General features: G+C 36.3%; 1 protein-coding gene across 1 annotated transcript in view; it reads right to left on the minus strand.

Moving 5' to 3' along the window:
- Positions 1-1,757: 1,757 nt before the first annotated feature.
- Positions 1,758-22,854, minus strand: part of CBLB (Cbl proto-oncogene B) — a 130,115-nt gene continuing 109,018 nt past the window's right edge. The window contains exons 14-19 of the mRNA XM_058825028.1: positions 20,044-20,187; positions 15,996-16,075; positions 15,764-15,895; positions 14,355-14,495; positions 11,789-11,908; positions 1,758-5,895 (exon numbers count right to left, since the gene is read on the minus strand). Coding sequence (XP_058681011.1) covers positions 5,633-5,895; positions 11,789-11,908; positions 14,355-14,495; positions 15,764-15,895; positions 15,996-16,075; positions 20,044-20,187 — 880 coding nt within the window. The 3' untranslated portion in view covers positions 1,758-5,632. The remainder of the gene's footprint in view (positions 5,896-11,788; positions 11,909-14,354; positions 14,496-15,763; positions 15,896-15,995; positions 16,076-20,043; positions 20,188-22,854) is intronic.

The following is a 22,854-nucleotide window of genomic DNA, read 5'->3' on the forward strand; positions in this document are numbered from 1 at the left end:
TACCAGCCACTCCCTTCAGGTATTTCTGAAAGGCTAATGATGTAAATTCACTAATGTTTATAAAGAATTTGAAATTCAAAGACACTCCATTAGCAAAATAAAAAGGGTTCTCCAAGGGCACTTTCTGCATTGTGATATAATGAGAACTAGGGTGCAGATATTACTTTCAGTGCCCTGATCACTACATAGATGCACAGAAGCCAAGCTCTCTATTTTGGAGTAAATATATGCACCTCCCCAGCTACACAGGGACAAAAACCTTGCCTTGTAGAACATGGGTGACTGTAGTAGCTTGACAACTGTGCAGACTCAGCTACCCAAAAGAGCAGGTATTTCCTAACATGATTAGCACATGGTCTCAACTCCCCAGGCTGGCATGACCTGGCGTTCTCTCTCCTCCATGCTCCACCAGACCAGCACACACATCTCAGTGTACAAACACACATCCTTCAAAAGCCAAGATGATGAGCTTGAAAACAGAGGTGTTTCCACTGGAATCCTTAAAAAGCTTTTGGTTGTTTTGCTAGCATGCAAACACTGTGTGAGCAGAATGCTATTTCACACTTCCCTCTGCTGCTAAAACCCTGGCATCCTGCTCCTAAACACTGTGCCTTCTAAATAAGACACACTCTCCTCAGAGAAGGACACTCCCCTGGAGAAACACAGTAACTGAGAACTGGAAAACTCATAAACAAACACTCCTTTCTGTGCACTAGATCTCCAGGCAATTCACACTAGCTAAATTTACATGGCAACAGCAGAGAGGGGCTTGGATTGTTATTACAAAATTATCTCCTTCTGCCTGGTTACCTGCTCATCTCCCATCCTGCTGCCTGCTGGGGCACTTACTGCAATAAAATATGCTGATTTCCAAGCAGTACTGTTGTAGTTGGACTGGCTGACTCCTGCACAGATCCAGACAGATGCAAGCAGCTTCATAGTGAGAAGATCACTATTCAATGGGTTTGAGATCACTATTCAATGGGTTTATGCTTTTACTTCTGGCAGGTCTACGAAGCAAGAATCCTGTCACAGTTCATGTTATTTTGAATTGTCTAAGTTCCTTACAATGTTGAGGATGTTTATGCAATTAAGTTTCACAAATTTAAGATTTATTTTTTGATTTAAGAGTAAGATTTGGGAATCAGCATTCATTCTGAGTAAGAATTTCCACTGCTAGACATGAGATCATCCAAGGCCAAATGGAATGTTTATATGTCACAATAACCCACAGTGTTTTAAAATCTAAACTTATCAATTTCCTGATGGAAACTTACTGAAACTGATAAATGGAGGCAGATATCTCAACAGAATAATGGCTGGGTCTATCAAACAAAAATTCCTGAAACATTCCTAGAGCACCCAGCTGCTAACATTTGATAGTAACACAATAAAATAACATCTAACTTTCACATAAGAGTAAAAATGACAGAAATAGGCACCTGCAGTATTAAAGACAAGTATTCCAAACAGGTAAATTCTATAATTAGCAATGTGACTAGTGACATACACAGTGGAGAAGGATTTAACACACTGAAGGAAGTACCATGAAAATCTCAGCACTGAAGGTCTAATCCAAGTGCAGGGAACAGTGCTGAGGCTTAAATAGCAACACTTGCATTGTCATGCAGAGGTTCGATTTTCTAAACTTTTTCCAGAATGTTGGGATACAGTAATAGAAAAAAAAAATGTTTTACACAGCTAAAATATTTTTGACATTAAGAGTACAATGCTTGAGAATGTAAATGCACAAGGTAGTAAATTTTCTTCAGGAAAAAAAATCCTGCAAATTAATATACAGTCGGACTATGTGTTCACCACTTTGGATTCTAAATATTTAATGGTCAGCATCTTTCTGCTATACAACTATTACATGCACATTCCACAATTACTGCCAATTTATTAACTTTTACTACTGAAATTTAGAAATTAGGTAATGTATGGGGATGAAATGTACATGTCTCAAAGCAATGATTCACCTTATTTTAGAGCAAGGCCTCATTTTTGTGGTTTACAAAACAATGTTTTTTAAGGCCCCTACACAGGACAGGCTATGTTGCTAAAGCATCATATGAAAAGTGGTAATATTCAATAACAGAGACAGAGTCTTGAAAAATCATGGACCAGCCCAACATTCTCTTAACATTAATTTTATAAAATACCTTACATGAACAGATAAAGAACTTGAGCATACATAATAACCAAAATTTAAAAAGAATGTTGAATAAAATATAAATTAATTGAACACGTCACTAAATTTGCCACATTAGACAAGTTTATAAAAGGCATTTTCAGATAAAATAGTTATTTGAAAGAAAATCCTTCAAAATGGAAGCTGCTGAAGTCCTTTTTCAAGAAGTCACTCCTAAAAGCGCTATATTCCAGGTCATCAGGTAGTACCTGCATGTGCTTTGAATACGGTGTTCATTTGCTTCAAAATTTGTCAATATTTAAGACACAAATTTCAGGTCAGAGTTGTCAGTGCAAAGTAAAGCTTCAAGCTGAAAACAAGAGAAATACAACAGAAGAAATGATCCTGGTACAAAATTTCCTAAATTCACATTATAAAAAAGCTGTGCCAGATGCACTCTTGAGATACTGGACATTAACAAATTTTACCAGTGGCCATTTTAGGGTTCCAGACAAGCCATTAACATGGCTAATTATATTAGCTTCCTTTACCACAATTTAAATTTTTCCTACACATAGCCTTTGGAAAAGATCTGTGCTGCTGATGTCCACTTGCTCTGCCCAACTTCTGATTCAGCCAATTTGTTTAAAATGCAGTAACTTAGCCAAAAGGAGAGAAAAGGTGAGGCCAATAGACAACACAAGGATGGTCTAAAGACTTCAAATGTTTCTGAGTTTAACCAACTTTGTTCACCCACGCACTCTCATTCAAATCAGTCTTCCTTGAAGTTATGTAAGTGCATAACACACTGCCAGGCTCAAACCCTTAAGTCTTTCAAAGGTTAAAAATATGTTTAGAGAACTATGTCTTTAGAGAACTAGACTGCAGCCAGATTAATTTATTTTAAGCCTATTAATTCCTGCAGAGTAAACATCAACACTTTAGCAAAGCAACTTTGCTGTTTGACTTTAACCAGAACAGGTCTGAAACAGTCTGCACGTTCCACTATTTAGAAGTGTTATTAGCACACTCATTTAAAGATTAATGGAAATCTTTTCAAGTAGCCACTCAAAATATTGCTAATCAAGTTTGGGTTTTTAACATATAATAAAAAAAAAGTGTCACTGGTGGTCACAACCAGAAAGAAGGAAAACTTTAAAAACCTTAATCTATCAGGCAGCAGTTCCAGCCTCTAATTGAAATATAAGGATGTAATTTATACTAAGCTGCTGCATAAAAAGGAGAAAATGAGTTCTTCATCACAATTCAAAATTTCAAAACTCAATCTGCAGACTGTTTGTTCGTCCTTGTAAAATGCTCTTTTTTTCATCATTGCTATGCTGGCAGTTATGCTAGAACCTCATTTCAGTAATTCCAGTACAACCAGAGTGTATAATTTAATAGCCTGAATCATTTTCAATTTACAGCTAGCTAAAATGCTACAGTGATGCTGCAAACAAACCAAATGAACAAGAGGGTTCCATACTATACAAAACTTTCTCCCAAAACAGAGGAAAGAGATTAACTTGAGCCAAAAGCACAGAATATAACTTACACCAAAACTTTTCCTAAGCTGTACTTGAGGAATGAACAATTACAGGAAGATGTACAAACTCAGAAGCATTTGCTCATATCCAAATGCTGCAGCAGCTCTTCCCTATACCCTGTATTCTCCTGATCACCCTTTTATCACTGACACAGATTAACAATATCCATATTATGCTTTGTGATGCTACAAAATAAATAAATTAGTTTTAAGAACAACTTTTTCATGAAACAATGGGACTTTGAGATAACAGAGTAATTTCCAACGGGTGTTCTCAGTTACTTCAAATCCTGCAGTTCAGCCACGTGCTGTCTTCAAAACACCTTTACAACAAATGCACTGGCTGATGAGACCTGATCCTGTAAGTGATACAAATTCTAGCACTTGCTCAGAGTGAAAGAGAACACCTACAGCTGAAAGGGAATAATGAATATATACCTCACACCCAGCCTGGCACACTGAAAATTTTCATATACTCATCACATATCAAAATGAGAAAAACATTCTAATTACAATATTTTTTTTATTTGTTCAATAGTATTAGAAGAAAAATTTCAAAGTTTCCTAAAAAAAACCAAAAAAGCAGCAATCTTAAGAATTTCCTGGAAATATCTGGACTCAACTTGACCATACTCAGAATAGAATTGTCTTCTCTCACTTTTTTAAAAATCAGGAAGATTTAAAAATTGGCTTGCATCAATTTGGGCTCAAAAATAAAATGTCAAAGTTTGGAGTATTACTAATCAAGTAAAGCAAAAATATATTTCCAACTAAGCAGCTGGAAAGTGACTGAATGAATTTGGGTGTTCAACACATCCTTGAGGATTTTGAAGTGTACAGGGGAGGGAGGTTATTAAAAAACTTTGCAAAAAAAATTGCTACAGTAGCATTAGGAATTAACAGTGCATCAAAGATTTAAAGTTTCCAAGTTAATACAAACTGATCCAAGCCACAATGAACCACAGGATAATCACTCAAACAAAACATTAACCGCATTCTACTTTACTGAATCTAGAACTGGAATTCATCTGAATACCTTTAATATAATTGAAAAAGATTCCTTTTAGTCTTGCCATGAAGAATTGGTGCCATTAGTGTGTAATCAAAACACAGTTTTATCATGTGCATTTGGATTTTTTTAAACATCTGCAATCAAATACTCAATTTTGAAAGAGATTTTACATGTGAGAACTCAGTATCACTGCTGCATGAAGTGTTTTATTTGTTGGTTGGGATTTTTTTGTGGAAACTGTATATAAAAGACCTTGAGACTTCAGGTCATGGAATTCTTGTTAAACAGAAAGCTGCCCAACATTACTGTCAAAATACCTTTAAAAAGGCAGTTCACAGAATAATGTATTTTACATTCAGATATCTCCTCTCTCAAAAGCAAAGGAATCTCAGAAGAAAAAAAAATCAGTAGTGAAGGCCACATACTTTTTGCATTTGATGAGCTGTAATGCAAAAAACAATTAAAGCATCTTGTTAAAGAAAAAAAAAAGACCAAAAGAAAAACAGAACTCCTGGAAAGTGATGATTTAGTTGATGGAGTGGTCAGCATGGAAACTGTTGGGAATGCTACAGCAGAACTGACCACAAGTACAAGGGAATATGAACAGGACATAGTACAGGCACAAACTAGAAAACTGTAACTTGCCAACTTGTAAACAAGAAAAAGCATTTCACAGATTAAAAGTTCTAGGGAAGTAAACTTTTTTTTTAAATTATTTTGTAAGTTCAACCCTGATTTAAAAAAGTATGGCTAGCAAAAATACATAAGCCTCAGCATATTTATAAGTCTTGATCAGAGCAGCCAGGAGCCTTTGATAAACGGCTGGAAACAAACACCCTTCTGCTAAGGATGAATAAAAATATTCCATTCTGTTCTTCCTCTCATTCCCCAATCCACATGTGTATCTGCAGAATTCATATACTCCAAGAAAATCTTGATGCTGCTATAGATTGAGACGCGGGGAGACTGGTGGAGGAAAACAGACAAACTCTCTTAAAATACTGCGGGCCACATCAACATTATTCTGGGCAATTTCAAGTGCCCTCTTGACTTCTTCAAAGGAATAGCCCTCTCCCATAAGTTTTGCAATTTTTGCATCCACATTTTCCATGGAACTGTCAGAGCTGTATGCTTTCCTGTGATGTGTTTCTGGTGCAGTTCTCCGAGGAAGTGGTTTAGGGGGCCTGGCTGGTGCTTGTGAACCATCTGTTTCAAATAAAAGAGATAAAGATCATTATAAATTGGCCTAAGACTGTGTTATAAATGGGGCTGGTCAAACCCCATGAAGCTGTTTTAAGAGTAAAATTCTGAAGTAACATGAAGAAATATTTTAGTTTACCAATATAGCTCATTTTAAAATTCTGACAGAAGCTGATGTCCTCAAGAATGTCCCAAATGGAAATAACGTAGCAATATACCATTTTAATAATAATATAGGAACATGCAATTTACAATTAAGATTATTGAAAGTTGGAACAAAAATAAAGTAAGATGGAACAGGAGAAACAGTGAAAACAGCCAGTCAAACTCTTAAAGGCTTTCAGACTCTCAACCCACAATTTGAGAATATCTGAGCTAAAAAACAAAACAACAAAACAAACTAACAAAAAATCCACAAACAAATAAAAAGCCCAAGAAAAAAAAACCCTACAAAAACAAACAAATGAGCAAAACCCAAACACAAATTGGATTACAATTTTATTGAGGACCCTAACTTGTGTAGAAGACGAATTCAGAGAAATACAGCTGAAGGAGAAAAATCCTTATTGGTCCACTTTCTAAATTCTGTTCATTCAATTGCTACTCATTTCATGCACAGCAGCTAAACATAAGTACATAAATACGTGGTTTCTCCAAAAGATCTCCAGCCCTACTACTCCCATGATGAGAACAGAACATGCTCCTTCCTTCCTCTCCAGTCCCCCTATGGGAATATTTCCTGGTTTCTTATCTTCTATGGAAAGGTTACCTTCACAGTTAATGCTGGTGACTAAGAATCATGATGTGCTGGTGAAAAAAAGCTAATATTCAAACTTGCTAATCTTCTCAGAGTCGAGAGTTCTGTGCTCAAGTAAACTTGGCACTTTACTGAAACGCCTTTATCCTCACTGATTCCACAATAAGAAGCTTAAATACAAGCAGGCACAGCGCAGAAAACACTTTCAAGAGCAAAGCATCTAAAAAATTAAAAAGTCTTTAATCCTTCAAAAATGGTTTTAACAAGTCCTATCAACAGTGACTTTGATAGATAAATTAGAGGAATTTCTGGCTGTGATACTTCCTGTTTACTTACACTGAGAGCAGTGGCATTTTCCAGTGTTAAGTACTTCAGAGACTGTTCTTTAGGCATAGAAGAAATGTTATATATCCAGTATTCTTGTTGTAACCTTATCATAACACTGGACAGAGAGAACTATAATTCAACCAAGTCCATTAGAGACTTCAGATAAATGAAAGCAGTTCACACAAGAGCATGTTTAATGCAGGTGTATTTTCCTTTCAAATTAGTTTTTCCATCAATTTGGATGCATGCTGCTATAAAATTTAATTCCACTTCTTAACTCAGAGAGTTAATATTACCTTTAGAAAGATGGTGGTATTCCATAAACAAACGGATGAAAGAAATTTGATTTAACATTTACAGTAAGGGGCTGAGAGCTACAGCTACTAAGGGCTACTTCACATTTGTTTTGATTTTTTTCTCTCTGAAGATAAAAAGAATTATGTAAATTATAAACATTCTGAAGCAGATCCAAACCTGCTATGAAGGTGTGGAAGACCCATGAAACAGTTGTCTGAGAAATTAACTGTAGCTCAGGAAATGCGGTTAATCACTAAAAACTCAATCAGAAACAAGTTCAAATTTCTCACTTCACTTATTTTAGTAAACTCAAGACTGCAAAAGAATAATATTCTTTATCTTTAGAATAATGGCACATTATTTAAAACCAATAATTTTCCTTTCACAAACCTTCAAGCTGTTTTAATATGTACATTCCATTATGGACTTCATTTCTATACAGTATGAAACAAAATTAAATTTACAAACTTTGCATTTTCCCCTGGGCTTGAAGTACAGAAGAAAGCCCTTATGCATAAATCAGATCCTTCCCTATGCTTGTGTTACATGAGGATATTTTTGCTTGACTCAGCCTAATAAAGGCTTAAAACTGAAGTTATTTCGTGTTTAAAATCTTCACTTCACTGAGGCTTTCTAACAAACTTTATAAAGCAGTCACATCATTTAGAAAGGTCATTTTTAATTCTGTCAGCAGATTTGAAGCACAGGCATTTTATTCTCACTACAGCAACATCTCTCTATAGCACAGATACTCTGAGATCTTCAGCGCTCTCAATTCCCATTATTATTTTTTTTAATGCTGACATGTCTTTCAATATCTCAACATCCATATAAAATTTCAGCTAAAGCTGGGTATCATATTGGATCCTGAGCTTAAAGATACTAAGCCTAAGCTGCATGTCCATCTGGACACTGAGATAGAGGTATTAAGCAGAACTTTCCTTCCCTACCTCCCATCCTCTGATGTTTCAGCCACCACAGACGTCTAACTAAGAATTCCAATAGATTTTCTAACTGTGCAATTCAATTAACAGTTTCTACCACGAGCAGCTTCTTCCACTGCTTCCAGTTCTGTAATTCAGCACTAGACTGAACCCTTAGGTAAGGGGTTAGTACAAAAGCAGACACAGGCTCATTTAGTAAGTATTTAAAAAGCACAGGAAAGTGGTGAGAGCTCTGTGGCACAGTGGGTGAAGGCTTTTGTAACAATGCCAACTGTCTGTTCCTCTCTGCTGGGAAATGCCCTTCTTTTCCTCCCTCACTGATTCTCCTGGATTGCTCAGTCTTTCACCAACAGCCTGAGGTGCATCAGAGAAGCAGGTGACCCAAGCTTGTTGTGAAAGCCCTCTGTGGAACAGTGGCAAGCAGCTACACCTCACCTAAGTGGGGTACAGGAACAAGGCACACCCAGGGGACACGTGCTCTAAGGAACTCAGAGAACAGGGAGAAGGTGAGGGAAGGACCCACTGCATATGCTGCTCCATCAAGCTGGTAGGCATGATCTTTCTACTTTGCAATACTGTGGACTACATTATTTCCTCTAGTGTTAACTGAAATAAACCCTGGAATAATATTCTTGTAAAAGGAATCCAAATTTGCAAGCAAGCATCTTCATAAGGCCAACTGAGGGAATGAATAGGCAGCAGGCAAATATATTAACCAATCATTTGAATCTGTATCTTACAGAATAGCTAAGTTCAGCAAAATAGAGCAGTCATCAATTAGAGGCTTAATTTTCTTCTTCCTTTCCCTCTTATTATTGGCTGTGTTTAGGTAAAATACTCTAATTATTAGCAATATAATAGAATAATAGAATAGGCTGGGTTGGAAAGAACCTTAAAGATAATTTAATGCTGCACCCCCTGCCATGGGCAGGGACACCTTCCACTAGACCAGACTGCTCAGAGCTACATCCAGTCAGGCCTTGAACACTTGGAGGGATGAGGCATCCACAGCTGCTGTGGATAACCAGGGCCTCACCAACCTCAGTGTAAAGGACTTCTTCCTGAAACCTCATCCAACCTCCTCCAGTTCTCCCTTGTCCTCTCACTGCCTGATCTTGTAAAAAGTCTCTCTCCTGCTTTGTTCTACACTCCCCTCATGTACTGGAATGCCACATTAGGTTACCCCAAAGCCTTCCCTTCTCCAGACTGAAGAATTCAAATTGTCTCAGGCTTTCCTCACAGGAAAGGTGCTCCATTCCTCTTTTCACCTTGGTGCTCTTCTCCAGACTCACTCCAGCAGGTCCATGTCTTTCTTATGCTGGATGCGTTTCTCCAGGTGGGTCTCATAACAGCAGAGGTGCCAAATTCCCTCCTTGGCCTTGCTGGCCATACTGCTTTGGATGCAGGACAGCAGGATGCAATCCTTTTGGCTTTTTGGGCTCTGAGCACATGTTGCCAGCCTCTCATCCACAGCACCCCCAAGTCCTATTTCCTTTTCTTGCTCTTTTTGTACTAATTTTAAACAGTTGTATATAAGGAGTTGGAGAAACCGTGCCTTTGGGGGAGTGGGTTGCATGGCTGGGTACTATTTCTGAAGTGCTCAATACTGGGTATCTGAATTAGAATAAATTACTCAGTAGACTTTAAGGACTCAGTTAAACATCACTACAGTAACCTTAAAAACAGTGAAAGTGAAGCAGGGAAGTTAAAGCACTGCCCATGCTACTCTAGGAACCCAGTAGCTAAATAATAATTAGATTTTAGAGTGAACTCCACTTCTTTTTCAGCTAGTTCAGAGAATTACCTTACAAAAGCACTGAAATGAATAATTTCTTCAGTGAGCTGATTAGTTCAGAATAAATGCAAAACCAAAGTTCTGAATACAGTTACACTCTCTACATTGTCTTTTTAAATCATAGATGAAGGTGAACCTGTTCATCCTGCAGCTCATCAGTTCTGTCCTTTGGAATTACTGACACTGTAAAAACAACTTTCCAATTAAGAGAATAACATGATCTATCACATAGTTTTCATCTAATTGAAATTAAATGGAATATCTTGCTGCATATCATGCTGATTTAGAATTGTATTTATAGCAAAAGCTGACATCTGAGTGTTTTAGAAGATAGCTGTGAGAAACAGATCAAAAAGTATTAAGTAGCACCAGAAAGCTCCAAGTTCTTAACTAGCAAGTATCTCACAGTAATTTAGGAAAATTAAAAATGGTTCTATCACAGAAGTGCAAGAATTGCAGGAAAACTCCATAGCTTTAAAAGTTGCATCATCATCATAATTTGCATTATATGATAAATCAAAACACCCTGAATAAATTGACAGAGTGTTTAAAGACAAATAAATCCCTCACAATGACACTTATAAAGCATTATAAACTCTTCCAATAACTGGAAACAAGAAGAGAAACAGCTATACTTGTAAAGACGCCCTCCCAAAAGAAATAGTATTTACCAAAGGCATCACACTAATTCACAATTATTGCTGTTCATTAAAAAAATAAGTAAGCCTGAAGAGAGCCAAAGAAATTCCCCATTATTTAAGTTGGAACACATTCTTTTTTTTCCCCCTATACTTCAGCAGTATGAAAATCTGTATTTCTGAGAAGGAGAATGCAATTGATACTAAAATATATCTATTTTTTTTCCACTTGGGAATGCTTCATTTGAACAATGGTGATTATTACAACTGAAAGATTAGAGAAAAGTCCTTTTCTTCATGCATAAAAAGTCTCTACACAAAATTTTATCTATCAGGAGAAAGATTAATGGTACAAAACATCCCTTGGCTTTTTCTTTGTGTAGTTTCTTCATACAGGAAAAGAATGCAGTTGGACCAATCTGCCCCATTCCCCATGTACCATGCACATCTAAAGAAAAGAAAATTTGTCTAAAAACTGGTGAAGGTACTTTGAAATACAGGTAATACTGTTATTATTTTTGTCCACTTAGTAGATTTCCTTTAAATTTACTATTTTTGTTGCCTGAATACCCTAACCAAAATTTTTTTGGCAGAGGAATCGTTTCTACTGTACCTGTTCCATTGAAAAGGAAGACTGAATTTTAAGTGGTTTTGATTCTTGGTTTTATTAAGAAACATTTTAAAAGCTTTTTAGAAATTCAGACAAACGTATTAGCAAAAGAGACAGAAAATAATAATACTTTAGAGAGTTAAGCTACAATTTTTTGTTTAGGAGAAATGAAACAAAGATGGAAATCAGGTGCTTGTGCTCCTTTCAGTACTTCTGATCTCCTATGAGCTTGAAAGATGTCAGGAAAATCTCTGCCTTTCTCAAAAAATAAGGAACACTATAACTGACATAAGCATTCAGTTTGGCAGCTAGTAAAATGGAGCTACATACACCTACACACAACAAGTAGCCACTTCTACCTCTATTGCAGAACTTAAGTCTGTTACCCTTTGATGATTTCATTCTTTTGTAAAGCAACATTGCCATTGCAATTTGTTGTGCAGAACAACAAAAAACTCATTGGACTTTATGGATGAAAGTTATATTCTTTACAGAATTGTAATTTTCTACAAGAACAGTTTTCTGCCTTACCCAAAGATGGAGGAAGTTGATCATAGTCTTGAGATGTCCTATTTGTTTTGACATTTTCACCAGGTGCTCTCCGAGCAGGTGGCAAGGGAACATGACCAGTTACTGAGTCAAAATGGGGATCTGTGATAAAAGAATTTAAAAAGTGTCTTAGAATAATCAGAATGACTACCTGAGGGAGGGCTCAAGCATAAAAGTTAGGATTAGAGTAGCCTCCCATCATGCAGAGAAACCATGAATCCAGGTGTCCTCTGACAGCACATGCACATAAAACTCCAAATTCAGTGTTCACAGTACACATGTAAATATGATTTGAAGTGACAAACACAGGAGCACAGCTCAAAGGTGGTCTGTCCTGCATTGACTGTGGTCTCTTGTCACATCCATGAGGCACTTTTCAACCACCCAACCCTGATGGTGCTGGGATTGTGCCTGGCAAAGCATTGAAGAGGTTGCAGTGCCTGAAGCAGCACAATTAGAAACATCCCAGCTATTCAGTTTGCTTAGAGCTTCATTATACTTCTATGCTTTGCAGTTCATAAAGACTGCAGGGCTGATTTCCTATTCATACAGTCCCAACTGTGGGTAAATATTACAGGGACAGAATTTGAAAAATTAAGTAAGTAAGAATTTTGGTTTATTGTCCACTTCTTTTCTTTCTTCTCTGGATACCAAAGGTGCTGCTGAGCAAGTGCAGATCCATCCTGGATCTGCCTTCTGCTCTGGACTCAGTGCTTGCAGAGTGTTTGTTTTGTATGTGAGAACAACTTTTCACTGGTGTTGATGATGAGATTATTATTCTAATCTGACAGGCTCTGATGGATAGCTGAGAAATCACCCTCAAGACTTGTATGGAAACCAATCATCAAAAACTCTTCATAAATCTTCTACAACAGATTATGTGACAAGATGCAAAGTGAGTAATATGGCTTTAGAAATACCATATGAATAAAAAAAGACCAATTCACACAACCATGCATGCCTAACTAGATGCAATACATTGCTAAGATTAATGAGAACTGCTGCTGCACAATTGTACTCCTTATGCAAATATGAATAACAATATATGGCTTTAGATACATATTCCAGATATTTATTTTAAAGCTATTAAATTTTTTTAACACTATCAGTGACGTTCTTAGATTATCTGGAGGTTACACTTAAACATGCAAAACTCTGCATGTTTCTGGACACTGGGCACAGGCAGATGGAGCCTGTGTGCATCTGTGTGTGAGGGCTCCTATTTTTCCTCTCCATTCCCATCAGAATTGAATGGTGCAGTGTGTGTTTCTGCATCAGATGATACAATTGCGGCACCCACTCTGACTAGACTGCTGAAGTAGTTTTTCTTTTGATGTGTACAAGATAAAACCACACTGCACTTATGAACATCAACCTTGAAATTCTGTAGCATGCTAAGTCTTTTCACCTGGATGCATTCACCAACTTAGATGAGAAAGTAACACACTGAGTTGAATTTCCATTACAAAATACACAAAGCTTTGGCAAATTACTCAATGTCAGGCCTTGACTGACAGGAAAACATACATAATGAAAACATTCCATAAAAGGTCACTGCACTTCAACCTAAAGTAGCTCCCTTTCCACTCACACAGGTCAGCCAAACACCAGAGAACCTGTCAGGCCATCATTCAGCTGCACATGACTGCTTGTCATTCACATTCTGGCCTTCCTGTGAAACCATCACCAAAACATTTCATTTTATCCCTCTCCACAGAGCTTCTAAGAAAAACAGAGAGGGGGAAGACAACACCTAACCCCACCACAAAGCAGATCATCCCTGAAAATATTCACAGAAAAGGTAAACTTAAAGACACCAACATCCTTTGAAATCTTCCACAGAGAAAAAAAAATTAAAAATCACTTCACAGACGTGCACTATAACCCACAAAAATCCTGCTGTAATCTGTATCATAATCAGCAAATCTATTCAACTTCATTAATCTAAAAATAGGACTCTTTCCAACTCAAAGACAAAAATCATGAACTGTGAACATTTTTCATACCTTTTATAAGCAAAATACCAGGCTGAATGTATCACAGTCATTTACAAGGAAAGATAGCTGAAAACCTGACTTAGCAAAAAGGTTATGAATCCTATGACTTAGCAACTGTATTCACAACATAGTTTAGTAGCAAACTTTTACAACAGTTCTAACAAAGCAGAATACTCTTTTCTCTTATTTTATAGCTTCTTTCAAAGTTTCAACTTGAAAACATCCCTTATGAATTATGTTTTACTATTTAAAACAATGGAGTTGACAAAAATATACAGACTTATATTAGAGATTACAACAGAAAACTACAATTTACAAAATTTCTAGCCTGGTATAGACATACTGACCTCATTTTATGACTTTGTGATAATGAAAAGTGAAGTCTTTCTATTTGCTGAGTAGCTTCACCTTCACCATTTAAAATTTTGATTTTTTTTTTAATATTTTGTATAATGACCTCTGAGGCCTGGTGACAACTTTAACACTGAACAGATAAACTTCTGAAGTAAAGGCAAATAAAATGAAACATGCTGTTTCCTCTGTATTCCTACCAGAATGAAGGAACAGTTCATGTCCTGACGAGGGTCGGCTCCCTGAGCCTGCAGGTTTTGTGTGCTCAGTCATGCTGTGCCGAGCAGGTGGTGGTGGTGGTGGTGGGAGTGAGGGGGGTGAGCTGTCAAATGCATCTTCACCTGCAGTTTAGAAATGAATTATTAGATGAGCAAAACTTCATTAAGAACTGTAGAATAAAGAATAAAGATTAAACTTTGTTTTTCTCTGGCTGCTGAGGTCTTTACTCCTATGATTCATCTAAGCAGTTCAGTGACTCCAGTAATGAAATTGTAAACCTGACTGTTAATAGCCACAGTCCTCTTCTAAAACATGCTCTGAATGACCTTTTGCAGGGCTCAGTTTCTTTGCTGGGATGGAAGGAGAGATTGCTTTTAGTGGCTCAATTGCCAAGAGTGTACTACAACGAAGGCTTCACAGAGTATCACGGTAGAATAACAGCTGTATTTCAGTGGCTGAGCAAGTGTATTTATATACAAACACCAAAGCTGACTGCACTCAGTCTGCTACATTTATGCTGTGTATTATCTCTATCTGCTGTTCAGAAGCTCTGACTCCAGATATAAACAGAATTTTCCAGAGCTTGGCAAAAGAATGCACCTCTTATACAAAGGTGCTGCAAGCAGGAGTTATCAAGCACCGTGATTTTTATGTGTTATTTTGCCTTCATTTCTCCTGCATCTCAGGAACACTTCAGGGACCAGAGAGAGCATAAAATGTTCAAAAGGTTTTATGGAAGCAGAAATTTGGATGCTGACACATAGAGACATAACCATGCAGCTGAGTTTGTCAATGATAGTGTGGGTGGTCCCCAAGCATAGCACCAATATATATGCAGAGATCACCGATTTTTGTGTAGGAGAAGAGAACAGAAATCAGGGTTGGAAAAGAGAGCTTTTGGTGCCTGTAGACAGCAGTGAGTTTTGAACTGTCCCCTGATGGGGGGAAAAAAATCCCAGAAATTAACCTATTAATTTAATTTAGTGTTTTATTTTTTTTACTCAAATACGATATTTTTGGCATTCTTCTTTGTATTTGATAAAATAAATGCAATTATTTAGGCTACAGTAGAAAAAAATGCTCCACCACTGCATTAAATTGCAATGCTCAAACTTAGTAAGAGGCGATTAAAATTTAATTTAGGGAAAATGGTTTTTACTTTTCTGTATAACTGGAATACAGATGTAGTATAACTTTTTGTCTGTCTCAAGTGAGGCCTTACAAACAGACTCCAAATGACACAAAATATTGACTGACAGCTGTAATACTTAGCTCATAGCCTGTTTGGTACTCCTAACCTACTCAACAATGGCTGCTTTTTAGTAAACATGTCATTTAGTTCATCTGGGCAGTGTTAACCATTACATGTAATCAGCAAAAAGTCTGCAACCTAAAGGGGGCACCAGAAGATCATAATCGGAGGGTGTCCTGTTGAGCAAAGAGCTGTGTTTGGGGTTGTCTCTGGCAGGAGGCCGTGCAGGAGGCAAAGGTACCGGAACAGTAGGTGCATCATAGACATCTCCTGAATGACACAACCACAAGAAGTCAATGTTTTCCTGCTGCACCCCTAGGGCAGCACAGAGTCAATCTTGTCAGTAAACAAGGAAAAAATAAAAGTGTACCTGACTCTGGATGTTTCGATTTCTTTATCTCAGAAGTAGCACCGTGGGTTCCATTCGCGCATTGGCCGTTCTCACACACCCTGAAGACAGACATTAGGCAGGAAGCAATCAACCATTCAGCCAAGCATTAATTAATTCCCTGAATGAGCAGTACCTGGCAGTTCACCATATGGAAATGAATCAGTGACAACAAGATGCATCTTTTTTAAAATTTACATTTTTAGATGTGGAGAGCAGATACTGGTTATCCCTCATTAAAACTGCTTTGAAGGATTATACTAATTTCTTGGTGATGTACTGACATGGCTTAAAATAACACAGGCTGCAATACAAGCTAGGGGAAGAACTAACATTAAACACAGTCCTCACTTCAGAGCTCAGGTCATTACTTTATTCACACAGTTACATCACAGGCTCAGTATTAGCTCACCTTCACAGATGCTGAATTTTCCCTAGCAGAATTATGAGAAAAGGGAAATGTGGATTTTATAATGTAATTATCCACACCAAAGCACACCAAAAAAACTATTAAACAAAACGCAAGAAACACAAAAAAATCCAAACAGAACACCACAATACACATTAATAATAAATTTTGACTCAACTTTGCCAAACATTAAAAAAAACCCAGTAAAACCCCCCAAAACTGAACTAGCCAAAGCAGTTTTGCAGGAACGTATTCATTTCTCCATCAAAAATTGAGCCTTGCTGATACTTCCACCACAGTTTACTGATTTTTTTTTTTTAAATAGATGCATATTCTGCCCCCAAAACTTAGCAACAGTATCAAATTAATATGAAAATTATCCAACCAAACATTAAAGAGTGACTACAATCTTGTTGAAAATATTGGAGATTATTTTTGTAAGAAGATTTTGTTCAAATATGGCAGGTAAAAACATTGAAGAAACCTTATCATAATCTTAAATATTGTTTACAAATACAAAAGAGCCAGGAAATCACTCCTGTCACTGTAACTGGGGGCTTTGCATATTCAGAAAGAACCAGAGATTTTGCTTGGAAAAAGGCTACCATGCTAAGTAACTCCAGCTTAAAGATAAAAATCCTATTCCACCATGCACTATTATCATTAAACATTGGGAAATCTGCTAGAGCTATATACAGCAAAAAGTTCAGATTTGGGGTTTCTACCAACAGTATTAATAAACCTATCAGCTTTGGCCAAATGGAAAGGAAGAATTAATAAGGGTGTGGAATCTTTTACAAGATTCCTTATAAACAGGAAAGGGGAAGTGAATTGCATTTGTGGTCCCAAGAGTTACAACTAGGAGTAATGAAATAAATATAAGAATAATTGTAAGATTTAAAAACAAACAAAAGCCCCTAATGGTAAGAGATCTTTTGCTATAAATTAATTTCCCCAGAGAAGTGGTAGAGGAAGCGTTGTTTCCTTCTTTGACATTAGATTGGTTCAATCTTTCAAATGCAGTGGATGCAACACTTCCTCTGACTCCTCACAATATACACTAAGTAATTAAGAATATATTCTACTCGAGTTTTAATGAATTATGCATTTTCAATAATGTCACTAGCCACAGGCAGCAAGGTAACTTAACATGGCAGCACTTCAGAAGTAATCAGTCCATGATGAGCCCAGCCAAGTGATCAGTTTACAAACAATGTTGAAATGCCTGTTTACATTAACAGTAAACACCAGAAAAAAGGACATCAAATGAGTACTAACAAGCAAGCATTCTGTCCTTTCCCCCTTTAAAAAAAACTTTATTAAAAAAAGACAGCAAATGTAATAATGTAACATTCTTCTAAAATTAGCCTAATTAGTAATGCTGAAATTCTTTCCTTTTATTTCTTGTTCCTGAACTGATGTTCAGCAGTAACAAACCAGACAATTCAATGATCTGCCTGAGAATAAGACTGTGAATAGTTTTTTGTATTATTCTTGAGATATTTTTAGCACTGTCATATCTACAGGTAAAAGAGACAAAAGGTAACACCAATTTGAGAGTAGGATGGAGCAGTTACATAATTCTAACCTACAAAACATTCTGACAAAATTTTTAAGCTCTTTAGTTTACTGAAAACTCCGAGTACTATCCAAAAAGTTAGGGAGAAACACTTTGGGAAGAGATAAGAGAAAGTGACACTAGGGGGAAAAAAATGGAATGTATAAAAATTTTATAACATTAAAAAAAAAAAGTTGATAACAGTTTTGATGAACAATAAAGAGAAGTTAAGTTTCACTGAAACAAAACATCCCTCCCATGTTACTTAATGAAATGCATTAAAAGAACACATCAGCCAGGAAACAGATTCCTGCTTGAAAACTTTAGCTCAGCTTTCACATCTAAGCAGTGACATTAGCTAAAAGAAGACATTTTAAGCATGCGGAACACCAGACTATTTTTTTAATGCCTAGGAGAATGGTTAGAGGTAATTTTTTTTATCAGAATGTATAATAAGAGGAGTTGGTCGTTTAATCATGGAGAAACTTGAATTGCAAACCAAGGAATTTTATCTGTGGCAAGCCGTGAATTCATGTAAAAAAACCCACCATACACACAGTAAAACTGGAGAAAATTGGGAAATGATCTTTCTATCTATAGCCTCAATTAATAATTCCAAGGGTCTTGTAAAATACTATACCAGCCAACTGAAGGCCTCAAATATTTTTTTCTGTAACATGAAAATCATAAGATTCTATTTCTCTGGTTTCTTATTTTCTCAAGAACCTTTCAGTCTGAATCTATTTGCATCATTCCCACACAAAAGCACAACACGATCCTATTAAAATGGCATAGGAATAAATGGAATTTTTTTCTTCTTGCTTAGAATTGTTTTCTTTTTGCTTTCCATTTTTTTTGCTCAGTCAATACAGTTTTATTTATAATTGGGTTTGTTTTTTTTCTTTTTTTGTTTTAAGTCTCATACAGAGACTAAGTCCTGAAGTTCATTAAGCTTTGGCAACTGCACAATATTCATGTCTATGCAATGAAGCCTGGATCAGGATTTTTAAGAGAGAATTTTTAACCTGCATGCAAAGAATGATCACATTATAAGCTTTTTTCCAGCTGCTTTAAATTATTACTTAAAAGGTATAACAATCATTATTGGCTGATTCTGGGGTTTAGGGACATGTTGAGCTTTATTGATAGTGGGTCCTCAACATCACATTCTGACAGAGAGGGGGAAAAAATTGCAATACGTCACAAAATTTTTAATCACAGGAAGGTCTAAATTTTTTAGACCAATGCTTGATTTTAATATCATACTTGTGACCTACAAGACCAATAAAACATTTGCCCTTTTTTAACCCCCAGTGACTCCAGAATTATTGTTTTAATTCCAGCCATTCATATCGTTTTAAGGAGCAAAGTTCAGCAGGAATGTCACAACCTTCAGTTGCCACGTCCCTCGCTCCAAGTCTCCCTGTCATAATCCATTAGTAATTCTGAACAGTGAAAGTTTGGAGGGATTGTTTCAGAATATATTTAAAGCTAAGGAGACATATTCCACCTGTATTTAAAAAGGTTCTATTTCTGAGAAGCATAAAGAAAATATACTGCCAAATGGGCTCAAAAAGCTAAAAAGACACACTATACATTGGGGAAAAAAAAGAATCAAAGTATGTACATAGAGCTGCCAGTTCACATACTTTTCAGTACTGCTTTGCTTTTAAATTGAATTATATAAAATGTGAAAGGCTAAGAATTTCAAAGCTGACTGGAAATTTCAGTCACACAATTCTACTTAAAATTAAATTGGAAAGAGTTTTAGGGCTTGTATCTCCTGGTCAGTTCTGAAAACCTCAATGTAAGGGGAAAAAAAAGGACCCCAACTGCAGAAATGGTATCCAAAGGCAAAAAATACCCAGTTCTGACACAAGAGAGATTCAATGATGTGAATTTCATAGGTTTGTATCTGTGGCAGTGGCCAAATGAAACAGAAGCATGGGTAATCCCACCTTAGGAGGCAGGCAAGCTTAACCATCATTACAGAATCCAGTTAATTTTGGGAAAAGCAGAGGTTTTGTAAATAAAATTTTTTCAAGACTGCTAAATCACCTTACCGAGCAAGAGGTTTTATATTATGACCATGAGGTGGTTGTGAGCTCAGTATTACAGGATGTGAAGAAGGAATTTTGTATTCATCATCATCATCTGGGTGTTCCCTTGATTTATCAGACAGAGAATTTGCTGAAGGACCAGGGCACCTAAGGAGATTAGAGAAATAATGGTTTATCTTCAGCTGTTCGGTACTTGACCTCAGATAATACTGAAAATACTTTGCTTTAGCATCTTTAATACATCTACTACATATAAGGCAACCAGAGCACCATGAGAAGCATACTTGCAAGGGTACTGACTTTTTGCCACTGAGAATGCATAGAGCAAAAGGCAGCTGCTCTTCTAAGAGTTAAACAGCTACTTGAAGCAAGCACAACATAGCAGAGAACTGCAAAGAATTAGAGTATTAAACAGGCACTTGCAAGACTCAGCCTGTTTGCACTTACCAAAAGCACTGAATAAAAGTCAATTCAGGACAAAAGGTGGGGGACTATGACTTCACCTTCAAAGTTTTGTTAGCAAGATGGGACAGACAGCAAGAGGAGAAACAACTTTTGGTGCTACTTCTCCCTCAACTACCTCAAGGCAACTAAATATTCCTAATATTTTGACAGACAAAAGGGGCTTGGAATTGGATGCATCATTACATACTCAGGAACGGATGCTTCCTCATGCAAAATATCACTGTGGTTTATGGTGCTTTGGAGACAAAGAGTCTGCTACTGATGTAGCAAAATGGGAGCTACTCACTGGAATGCAACAAACACTACTTGAAAATTTTGAAGTTTTGGGGAAGAATCACTCTGTATCTTTGATATAAGAGTTATAGATGTCGTTTCAGGAATAAAACAGCAACTTGATCAAAACTGCTAAAAAAGTCTGACATAATTACACAAGTCCAATTAAAAATAACTATTTTCACATGTTTAGTCAAAAACATAGGGGCTGAGTGGAAAATAAAAATCAGATGTTCAGTTAGCAAGAGTCCAATATTTCATTACTGAGTTTATAACTACTTTAGTAAAAAAAAAAAAAAAAAATCAGCACTGTTTCCAGGAAAAATAAAAAAACCCCAACAAAAACCTCCAGCACTTTTCTATTAATGTAGCTTTTTAAGAAAAAAAAGGTTGTATTTGTAACATTATATTCAGTAAAAGCTGATTAAACAATTTAAGTAGGCATATTATAGAATTGTGAAATTTCCAATAAGAGTAATTTTGACTCCTTGTTATTTAGAATAAGACATTTCATACATTATCAATGTATCCTTAGTCAAATGTTTGGAATTAGAGACGGATTATAACAAGTAGAAAGAACAGAATGCCTTGGAGCTATATGAAACAAACCAGCTCTCAATCCACCACACTGCACAGATTGGAGAGCATGAAAAAAATGAGCAACTTGCTCAGATTAATTGGAGTATCACAGTTGTGAAAAGCAGAGTATTTTGAATCAAGTACAGTTCAACATTTACGAGTGCTGAGCGCAGTCACTTCAACAGGAGGAAAAATAGACTGTAAAAATATTCTCTCTGACATTTCCAAATAAATCATGCTAGATATTATTTGAGTTACATTTTTTGAAAGCAATTGTGGTTGGTGGAAATTGCTGTTTTTAAAGATTTTTTCCCCTTCCTCCCCAGTTTTTCCACCTACATATTGTCACACAATATTAAAGATTACCAGCATATTTCCTAGTGGTGACAAAAACTTAATTTTAAATAAATTGAAAATAGACATATTCATGTTTAAAGAAAGAACATACAATGATCAATTTTTAACAGTCATTCCATGTGGTATTTTAGTAATTAGATAATTTGAACTTCTTACTCCTAATGTTATGTATTGATAATTTTATGCTTTAAAAATCAAAATCTAAAATTGCCCGTGCAATTTTTAAAAGGTGTAAGTACAAAACAGAAACGAAAGTTAACTTTTTCCACAAAAATCAATAGAGTTTAGTTTTCACAAATGAAGGCTTTTCCTTCTTCCTGGAATTCATCAGTTTTCTATTCAGAAATCTTTGGTTAATAAAAGAATTTCTTTTGACCAAGCAGAAGTCACACATTCTAGCTTTGGATTGGCCTGACAGGGATTTTGTGCCTGTACATACTGTTATAATATTGTGTGGACTTTCTAGTGTTCTGTGTATACACTGTTCTTTGGTTCTAAGTTACATCTGCAAGTATCTGAGTGAAAAAATGGGATTCCCATGAAGTAGGATGTTTTTCCATGCCATGACACACAGAAATTAGAGTATTTCCCTCTTCAGAATTTCATTGTTATGAAATAAGCAGACTAAGAAGGGAACAGATTACATCAGGCATCCAACTGGTACTCCTCTGAGACCCTACCTGAATCAGGTTACATACCAACATTTCATTACAGGTATGTCTGGATAACAGGCTAAAATTTTCTTCTGAACTGAGAACAGGCATGGAGAGCTTCACCTCAGCAACTGCTCCACCTGAAAATAGGCTTCTAAATAAAAAAGTCAATGCTCCACTACACCTTTATTGTAGGGCTCGGTGAGAAAAAACCCAGCATATTAATAAAATGCTGAAATGTATTTGTCTTCTCTATTAAAGCTAACTGAACACAAAAATGGAATGAGAAAGTTCTCAGGACTAATATGAACTGACTGTCCAATTATATTATTTAACAGCAAGAATCACAAGCAGAACATTGGAAAGAAGTAGAATAGCATTATTGTGAAATGACCCAATTTCCTTACGAAAACACAAAATAAGGACAGACCACATTACAGGACTTCCAAGCTTTCAACTTAAAATATATCTAGTTCTGTACAAAATC

The sequence above is a fragment of the Ammospiza caudacuta genome, chromosome 2 (genome assembly GCF_027887145.1).
Source record: "Ammospiza caudacuta isolate bAmmCau1 chromosome 2, bAmmCau1.pri, whole genome shotgun sequence".
NCBI classification, from domain to species: domain Eukaryota; kingdom Metazoa; phylum Chordata; class Aves; order Passeriformes; family Passerellidae; genus Ammospiza; species Ammospiza caudacuta.